This window comes from Orycteropus afer, unplaced genomic scaffold (assembly GCF_000298275.1).
Source record: "Orycteropus afer afer isolate SDZICR_OR568_19922 unplaced genomic scaffold, OryAfe1.0 scaffold00094, whole genome shotgun sequence".
Classification (NCBI taxonomy): domain Eukaryota; kingdom Metazoa; phylum Chordata; class Mammalia; order Tubulidentata; family Orycteropodidae; genus Orycteropus; species Orycteropus afer.
The window spans coordinates 9,972,220-9,982,381 of NW_006921681.1; the positions used below are offsets into that span (position 1 = coordinate 9,972,220).

Sequence of the window (10,162 nt, forward strand, 5' to 3'; positions counted from 1 at the left end):
GTGCATAGGTAACAGCCAGTTTATAGACTGAGACAGACTAGGAAGAAGGAAGAGGCCGTCCACTTCTGAAAGAATTGGCCAGGGAAAACCTTATGAATAGAACAGAATGGGAAACCCCAATTTTTGTGATGGGAGGCTGTAATTAAAATGGCAGTTGGAACAAGGCAGAGACTTACTGAGGACTTATGGGGTGGCCAGCTCAGTGGTGGGTTCTTGGTAGGTACAGGGAGGGTGTATGGACCTTGCTCTTATGGTGCTTACAGCTTAATTGGAGAGGTGAGATACTAGTCCAGGAAACATAAAAAGATCAAGTGTTTCCTTGTACTTTTGAAGGTAAGAATTCAAGAGTCGAGGAGGGGTTGCAGTATGTAGAGGAAGGCTCCTGGATGGGAGGACTTAGACCCACTGAGAGGGAAGCTACAGTTCTGCACAGGGAGCTCGCCAAGGCCGGGGTTGCACAAGTGCCCAGCACTTGCTGGGCCTGACAGGCGAGCAACTGGTCCCCAGCAGGCAGCCCTCTCATGCTTCATGCCTCTCACTTCAGCCATCACATCAGAGTATTTTGCAACTGCCAACCCAGGAACAAAGCTACCCTGGGACCCCTTCCCGGAACAGTTCCAGGTGGAGCCTTGGCTCCAAGCAAATAGTTTGGAAATTCCCCTTAGGACATCAAGTCCCAGGGGGCAGCAGCTCGACAGCCAGCCTGTTGTCAGCTCTCAGGATTCTCAGTATTCATCTGTTCTCTCTCTCTCTGTCCTCTGACGTCACAGCCCCATTGTGAAAGGCTGTCACAAGACGCAGTGGTGGCAGCCAGACTTGAGAGAGCTGTCACAATGGTTTCCAAGTTCACTGCTCTTCATTCAGTAGCTGAGCTGAGAGGTTTGAAGTACATGAATTTCTACTTTAAATCTGTAAACTCCATGGAAGAGGAATTCAATTTTTTTTCTGTATGGCCCTAAAGCTTCTAGAAGTAATGACTGAAAGTTATGAAAGCCAGGATTACAGCTTTACCTACAAACACATTTTCTGACTTTTAAGATTGTCTGAAAGTGGGATGACAGGCTCCTGAGTTCTCTGCCGGCTGAGGAGGCGAGTAGAGACTGGGGATCTCAATAGAACTGTGATGGAAGGGATGCAGACATGGGTGTGCAGGTGCCCTCATTGTGTGCCACCCATTCCTGCCAACAGCTTGGCAAACCTGTTTAATTCCACTCTTTCCCCACTGGTATCACCCTCCTACTTGTCTCTAGCCTCTCAGTGTTGAACTCTGACATGTTATCAGGAAGCTGTCAGCTGCTCCTTCACTTTAGAATTTGAAAGCACTATATTTCCTTCCTTTGTTTTGTCCAACAGAACATTGTTACAGTTTCCTCTAAGCCTTGTTGTTATTAGGTGCCCTTGAGTCATTTCCAACTCATAGCAGCCCTGTATACAATCGAAACACTGCCTAGACCTGCAACATCCTCATAATCTTTGCTATGCCTGAGTCCATCAGTGTCCTTTGTGGACACTGAGTCAATCTGTCTTGTTGAGGGTCTTCCCTTTTTCGCTGACCCTCTACTTTACCAAGCTTGATAGCCTTCTTCAGGGACTTGTCCCTTCTGACAACATAACCGTAATAGATGAGACAAAATCTGGCTATTCTTGCTTCTAAGGCGCATTCTGACTGTACTTCTTCCAGGACAAATTTGTTTATTTTTCTGGAAATCCATGGTATGTTCAATAATCTTTGCCAAAACTACAACTCAAAGGCATCAGCTGTTCTTCAGTCTTCCTTATTCATTGTCCAACTTTCACGTGCATATGGGACAATTGAAAATACCATGGCTTGGGTCAGGCATACCTTAGTCTTCAAAGTCACATCTTTGTTCCTTAGCACTTTAAAGAGGACTTTTGCAGCAGATTTGCCCAGTGAAAAACAATATTTGATTTTTTGACTGCTGCTTCCATGGGTGTTAATTGTGGATCCAAGTAAAATGGAATTCCTGACAACTTCACTTATCCTTCCATTTATTGTGATATTGCTTATTGGTCCAGTTGTGAAGTTTTTGTTTTTGTTTTTTTTAATTGTGATTTGGGTGAAAATTTACAGAACAAATTCACTTTCCGTACAGCAGTTCACATACACTTTGTCTACAATTTACCCCAATGCAACAGCTCCCCTCCCACTTCTTCCCGATAGTTACCTCTTCCCTGTGTCTATCCCTCCATGCACTCCTGCCCCCTGAACTGTCTCCCTGTGAATAAACAGCCTTTCTTTCTTCCACGATTGCTCTCTCCAACGAATGTATCTACCTCAGCTAAATGTTCAGCTCCTATGCCTGTCTTTTGTTTGACTGGAAGCCACAGGTGTGGGTTCAATTCCAGACCTGAAGGGCAGCTAGGGGCCATAGTCTCAGTGGTTCCACCAGGCTCTGTCAAACCAGCAAACCTGGTCTCCCCCCCTTTTTTTTTTTCCAAATGATTTTGAGTTTTGTTCCACATTGTTCTCCCTCTCTATCCAGGATCTCCTCCATAGATCTCTGAGTGGTTGACAGTGGTAGCCGGGCACCATGTAGTTCTTTTGGTTTCATGGTTGTATGGGCTGCAGATCACATGGTGTACCAGTCACTAGGACTAATTCTTTCCATGAATCTTTGGTTTTCTTCTTTCTTCTTTGCTTTGGATGAGGAGAGACCCATTGTTGCATCTAGATGGCTGTTTGCAAGCTTTTAAAATTCCAGTTGCTACTCACCAAAGTAGGAGGTAGAACAGTGTTTTGTGTAGTATGTTATGCCAATTGAGCTTGATGTCCCCTCTGACTATGGTCCCGAGCCCACAGGTTCAACTACTCGGTCCCTCTGGGTGGCTGGCTGTGACCAAGAAGTGACTACAATCTTGCCCCTTGTCAGCTTTACTATACACCTGGGAATTCAGATCATACAGATACACTTATAGGACCACTGTCTGCCAACCCTATAAATGGCCTTAGGTACACTCCCTGCTTCATAGACATACTTAATAGTTCAGCCTATCCACCTATCTATCCACCCATATACCCATGTTTGCCTTCACTGGCACCACAGTACTGTACATGCAAAAGGGTTCATCTTTGTTGTCTGTACCTCCCATGTACCTCTCTCTGTCTTCCTCTTCTTCAGTGCCACCATGTTGATCACTCACATTGGGTACATTGCCCTTCTCTTCACCCAAATCAATACTTATCTCTGTCTGTCTAACAGTGTTCCCTCCCCTCCCTTCCCACCCCTGGTAACCAACAAAGAAAATTTCCTTCCATATAGAAACCTTTCCTTGACTTTCCTTGACTTTTCCTTGACATTATTATGGACTAATACAGTATTTGTCCTTCTGTGATTGACTTATTTCACTCAGCATAATGTCCCAGTTGTGAGGATTTTTAGACTATCTAAAAATGTTCACTAAAAAATAAACACCCCACAAAATACAACTTGAGGTGTCAGTTGTTTCTGTTGGTGATCCTATTATCATTATTCACAACCATTTAGGGAGCACACACTGCATGAATGTGCTGTATGCCTTATACATGGACCTCCCAATAACCCTGCAAGTACATTACCATTTTTATTCTTAATTTCAGAATGAGGAAACTGAGGCTCAGAGCAACTAAGCCACCTCCCCAAGCGGTAGTAAGTGAGGGAGCCTGGACTCAAGTTCAGACGTTTGGAGTCCAGCGCCCACCCTGGGCCTACACCGCCTTTCTGTGGCTCGGTGACTAGGAGTCTTCTCTTCACTATCTTCAGTGAAGAGAAACTGTGTCATTCCTCTTTGTCCTCCCTCCCTTTGTAGCTTCATAGCCGTGGAGAACATTGATTCCTACTGTGTGCTCATCTCCTCCAAAGCTGTGTACTTTCTGAAGAGTGGAGACTATGTTGATCGAGAGGCCATTTTCCTAGAAGTCAAATATGATGACCTCTACCACTGCCTCGTCTCTAAAGACCATGGGAAGGTGTACGTGCAGGTGACCAAGAAAGCCGTGAACACAAGTAGTGGAGTGTCCATCCCAGGACCTTCTCACCAGAAACCCATGGTGAGTATATACATGGCCTTTCTGTTTTCTGCTCCTGAGTGGACACATTGTGGAGGTCAAAGGGTCAAGGGCCATCTGAACTTTGCTGCCTACTTAGCTGTTTCCAGTAGTCCTTCATTTTGAAGGTTTAGGCTGTGTGGTTTCAGGTATCCCCAGAGGTATTGCTTCTTAGTCCTGACTTCGAAGGCTCCTTCCCAGCTCTGCCACTAATGACCCTGGCTCACTGAGCAACATCTGTGCCTCAGTTACCCACTGATACAGTGTGGAGAATAATGCCCACTTCTAGTTCATTGTGAAGACCAATAGCATGATGCATAGGTTTTTTGTTTTTTTTTTTTCCATTTCTCCAAGGTAATGCTCCATTGAATCCAAGGAGATATTAAAGTACACACTGATTTCTCTCTTGTTTCTTCTGTGACAATGGAAACGAACCTTTCTGGGCAAAGAAGCAGTATCTATCATAGGCCCTAACCAAGGGTAAATGCTCAATAAACATTTATAAATAAAATATGTACTTTGCCTCCATAGGATATGAAGTGTTGTTATGGAAGGACTTAAATGTTAAAATCCCTGTTAATGACTAACATTAACTAAGGGCTCACTACTTGCAAATGTATGCTGAGTACTTCTTACGGATTATTTGATGTTGTATTGTCACTGTCCCCACTTTACTGCTGATGGGGTTTGGTGAGGACAAGTGACTTGCCTGTGACAGCCAACATGGAAAGAAGCTGGGGCTCAATCCCAGTGGCAGTTGAAACCACATCACTCTGCCACTTCCACCCAGAGGTACTGTGGGCACAGAGAAGCTTATGGGGGCAAAACTGACCTTTGTGTAGCCATCATTTGACTTGGTGGCTTCTCAGGAAGCCTGGGTGTTAGTCCTGCTCATTTGTCACCTGGATGCTAGAAGTTCCAAGCCTACCCTCAAGAATGAGTGTCATTCACAGTGGCCCTACTTATCTCTGGGTCCTTTCTACAGATCACAAACAGCAACCAGCCTTATGGGGCCTCTCTCCTCAGGAATCCCTTGGCCTTTTCCTGCTCAGGAATGCAGTTGAATTTGTTTTGCCTTATGCAGGCTCCTCTGGGGTCGTGGGCATAGCCATACCATGACCTTAAATTAGGGCTAGCGGATGAAGAAAAGTAACACCCGAAAGTAGGTACGCATGTTTCTACAAGTTCCTTTTCCTATGGAGGCTAGCTCAAATACACTTTTGCCCCTTTCAAGGTAAGGAAACACAAGTGTTCTTAATGAGAAAGCCCTCAAGGCATTTGCCTGCTTGTTTGGCTTGCTCCTTTGGCCACCACAGAGTTTAGATTTGTGCCTCAAAGATGGAAGCCTCTGTTTTTGCTCTTGGCCTTGCCTCAGTGAGGTCCTCTCCAACGCATATCTGGAATTGGGTCTGAGTTGCAGGGATTCCCAAATGTCAGGTGATTATGGGTTGGACCTAGGAAATATGTTTAAAAATGCAGATTCCAGGGATCCATCCCAGACCTTTGAATCAGAATTAACTAAACTAGAGGCCTGAGAATCCATATTTCATAAAGGTAGAACCATTCTACCAGTAGGCCACAAGCCTGCAGCTGCTGCCTGAGTGAATTTCAGTTGCCCCTATGCTGTGATTCTGTTTGGATCTCCCATCTCAGGGGCAGGTTACTCATTCTGTTCTGTTCCTCAGGTCCATGTGAAATCTGAGTTCCTCGCTGTCAAATTATCACAAGAAATAAACTATGCAAAGAGCCTTTACTATGAACAGCAACTTATGCTAAGACTCAATGAAAATCAAGAGCAACTGGAGTTGGACTCCTGAAAAATGCCAACTGCTGGCGAGGGACACTCCCAACCACGAACCCCAGACCAATCAGGATGAAAGAGGCTCATACTCTTGGCTTAAATTAAAGACAGAACCAGAATGAGGTACAGGAGAAAGATATCAATGAACAAGAGAAAATAAACACTGATGGGGAAAAATCCAAGTAGAAACTCTATTAATAGGGAAGTAATTTTTAAAAGGTATTGATTGAATAACATTTTAAAAAAAATGTACTGAGATAAATCTAATTTTTAGGTTGCCCTGTATTTTGTTAACATGTATATATGTACAACTGTGTGTTTGTAAATATATAAGAACGTCTCTGAACAGGGCTTGTGATGTGTGTAAAGGTTTGTTAACTGTAAAGTAATTTAAAATTATATTGAATCTTTTATTGCACTAACTCTACACATCTAATCCAGGGTACTGTCTATAGAAAGGCATTCTTGAAAGCTGAAGGATGTTATATCTCAGTTTTGAAGACTATAGTAGTCAGAGTAAAGTGGATTGAGGTGAGATCCAAGGTATTCAAGAGGGACATCTTAGAAACCTGTGGTTATCCCGGCTGGAGCTGTGAGCCAAAGTCCTCAGAACTAGAGCTAGCCCTGCAGGAGGAAATGGAGGAGAGTGTGTTGGTAACCCATCTTTTATTTCTCACCCCCATTTTAAAGATTGTATCTGTCTCTTTGGTTTTCTCTTGATTAGTCTTACCAAACTTTAAGGTAAAATAGATTCTGTTACTACACACACACAAAAGTTAGCATTATCATTTTTCTAGTTTGTGATTAGAGAAAGTCACTTTTACATATTGGTAGACTGTTGATTTAGAAGGAAACAAACAAACAATAAAAACTCTCATTGAGCTATTTGTTTGAAGCTGTCAAAAATCCACAATAAGAATACTCTCCTTTCTGGGCAACAGCAAAAAGAGAGAAGGTTCTAGAACTGCTTTTTGTTTTAATAAAACTACATGCGGGCACTATAGCACCCCAGCCCTAGTGGATTCATAGGATAAGAAGTGGAAGGGAAAGAGTCTCAGAAAAGGGAATACAATTTGAGTGTTAAAAAGCTGTTTGGTAAGCTTTTCATGGAATCAGGAGTCACCCCTTGCCCTTGATGTCCTTCTAGCCAAGAATCTCTTGTTCTTGGTTTTAAATTCCAGGCAGTAGGAAGCCTGGTGGGAGCGCCCTCTCCTTCTTGGGTCTGGTTGGGTCTTGTTTTTGTTGTTTCCTTTTTTCTGTAAGGCATAAGCAAATGAAGAGAAGAAGGAAAAAAAAAAAAAGGCCTCAGAATGAATAACTTGCCTGGTGATTTTTAAATTTTTGTTTTAATACAGCTAATTAATTTCTACAAGTTGTCACATGTAAGTAGCCGAGATCTAAGATGACTCATTGACTCAGTAGATCAGTGGATGTGTAGAAGGTTTGGGTGTTTATAACTCATAACCCAAATCTTTCTAAGACACAAATGAAGCTAATCTCATGTGTGCGTGTGCATGTATGCAGACATATGTGAATTCAAAGAGAATGAGAGGCAGCTTTAGCAGAAGTGCTTTGGCTAGTAATTTTAGGGATCAGCTCTCTTGACTACCAAGTTCTGTATAGTCTTCACTGAACTGTAAATGGATTGCAGAATTGAGACTTGGTTTTTGAGAGTTTGGAATGGATTGTTTGTTTGTTACTGGGGGGTAATCATGCCTGTGGAGGCTCTAATACAAGATGCACAGCAGGACGACCTAGTGCTAACTCCTCCAGGTCTTCCTCACCAGCCTCCATCCCTGCACCCCCTTGATTTTGGCTTGTGGTTTTTGTCAGCAGTAACCCACTGCCTGAGATCATGACCTCTTAAAGATGAGACTCTCGGAAGGGTTGTTTACTTCCATCAGTGAACCTTTTATCACTTTCTATGGGGGAGTCATTTGAAATTTCTTTACTGGGTTAAGGATTTTAGTTTTACTGGAGTCTGCTTCCTGCCCCCAACAGCAACTGGGCATTCTCAGATCTGGTTGCAGAAAGTTTGTTGAGTGCTACACTGTGAAATGGTGTTCCCAGGAGGGCTCCAGAGAGGTGTTCAGATGCCCTCTTCCCAGGGCTCCTTCTCATTTTAATTAACTCTCTAAATAGTTGACCATCTCCTCCAATTGCACTACCACTGCTATTTTTGACATTTGTTCCTTAGAAGATGCAGGTGATAAAATGGGATCCCAAGACCAAACGGAGTAGAGTTGGGTGGGGTAGTAGGAAGGTAACTGAAAATTTCTCAAGCTCTGCACTGCCCTCACAGCCCTCACACCAGGCCTGGACATAATGTTTCAGGGGCTTTAGACATAGTTTTCCATTTCACCAGGAAAAAAAAAAAAAAAAATCCAAACCTTGAGAGGAAGCAAGCCCTACCTTAGCCTCTCAACTGCCCATTTCTTTTTAAGTTGGGATTCAGCCAATAATGTCTGAGACTGTTATGATCATTTGTGTTCCTTTTCATGCTGCCTGAAATGCACAGTTCCTCTCTGAGGAAAATAAAATAAATAGACTAAGGAGAAATTGGGTAAGGAGAAATTAAAAGCCATCCCGTTTCCCTGAGCCAGTACAGTTGGCCAACTTATCACTACCTAACCAGAGTTGCATTTCTTTGCCCACTGAAAAGGCTAGCCAGAGGTCAGTGTCTCTCCACACCCCTGGGCTTGTCACCATGAAATGAAAAACAGAAAAGCAGCCTCTTCCCCAGTCCCAGTGTCTTGCTGCTTGGTGGGTACTCACCCCAAGGTTCAGAAGGCTTCAGGGTCACTTTGTTTTTAAGTATCATCTGTGCCTCAGAGCACCATAGTAGCTGCTTGGTAAAGTTCTGAAAATAAAATCTCTGGTTCTCCACTGTGTAAACACTATTACAATCACCAATCTGTTAAGATTCTTTAATCTGTTTCTCATATCATAGTCATCATCTTCTTCCTGTGGAATAAAATGCTTTGTTGACTTCCCACATACGTTCTTTGTTTTCTTCTGGTTTCTTGGTGTTGCCTAGATTCTAGAACCATCACCAATGACAAATACCAAATTTATTACAACAGTCACAATAAAATGCAGCCTCTCCCCTCATCACCGCTCCAAGGAAGCGTATTACTAGGGCAAACCTCACACCTTGAACAAATACTTCCAAGAAGAGTAAGCAGCACTTTCCATTCTCCAGTGCCTGGATTTTCACTTCTGCTCTTTGCCCCATCCAAAGCAGGAGGGCCATGCACAACTCCAAGGGTACTGGTCTAAGCGCTGGCCAGATGAAATTGTCATTGCTGAGATGTGAGGCCTCAAGAGTGGATGTGGAGGGACTGAGCAGGAATTCACTTTAGGCATCCTAAGTTCAAGGTGCCTACTAGACATCCACATGAGATGTCAGGAAGGCAGTCATTATACAAGTATGCATGTCTAGAATTATGATAAAAATCCAGGCCAAAGGCATAAGGTTGGAAGTCATCAAAATTCAGATGTCATGTACAGTCCTGAGACTAGATGAAATTCCCTAAGGAAGAAGTGGAGATAGTAAAGAGAAGAGGTCTGAGGCCTAGGGTTCTCCAAAATTTAAAGGTTAGGTAGATGAAGAGGAAATGGAGAAGAGCTAGCCAGAGTTATAAGTGTGAAACCAGGAGGGCATGGGCTGTAAAAGCCAAGTCAAGAAAATGTTTCAAAGAAGATGGAGATTAACCATCAAATGCTGCTGATAAACCAAGTAGGATACAAACCAACAATCAATATGAGATTTAGCAACAGTGATGTCATTGAGACCATTCTAAGAGAATTTCAGCAATATGGTGAGCATAAAAGCCAAATTGGAATAGATTCAAGGAAAAAATAGAAGGAGAAATTGGAAACTACTAATATAGACCACTCTGGAGGACTCTGACTGTAAATGGAAGGAGGAATGGGACAGTCCTTTGAGAGAGAAGGAATGGTAATAAAGGAGAAGAGTCAAAGGAGCCCTGGTGACACAGATATTTAAGTGCTTGGCTGCTAATTGACAGATTGGCAGTTCAGACCCACCCAGCAGCTCTGTAGGAGAAAGATCTGGTTATTTGTTTCCACAAAGATTATAGCCTAGGAAACTCTATAGGGCAGTTCTCTGTCACATGGATTGCTATGAGTCAGAATCAACAGCACCTAACAACAACTGTCAAAGGACTGAAGGGAGACTAAGTAGGCAGATGTAATAGAAATGAGATGCTCATTTGATCACTTATGTTTTCTTAGGGAAATCAGCTAACAGTGAGTGTAGGGCAGGATGTGATGGATTTGAAGAGAGAGATGTA

General features: G+C 43.1%; 1 protein-coding gene across 1 annotated transcript in view; it reads left to right on the forward strand.

Annotated features, from left to right (window-relative positions):
- VPS13D (vacuolar protein sorting 13 homolog D) overlaps window positions 1-5,862 on the forward strand; it is a 435,877-nt gene extending 430,015 nt beyond the window's left edge. Inside the window, exons 68-69 of the mRNA XM_007942672.2 lie at window positions 3,808-4,048; window positions 5,731-5,862. Of these exons, the coding sequence (XP_007940863.1) occupies window positions 3,808-4,048; window positions 5,731-5,862 (373 nt within the window). The remainder of the gene's footprint in view (window positions 1-3,807; window positions 4,049-5,730) is intronic.
- The last annotated feature ends 4,300 nt before the right edge of the window (window positions 5,863-10,162 follow it).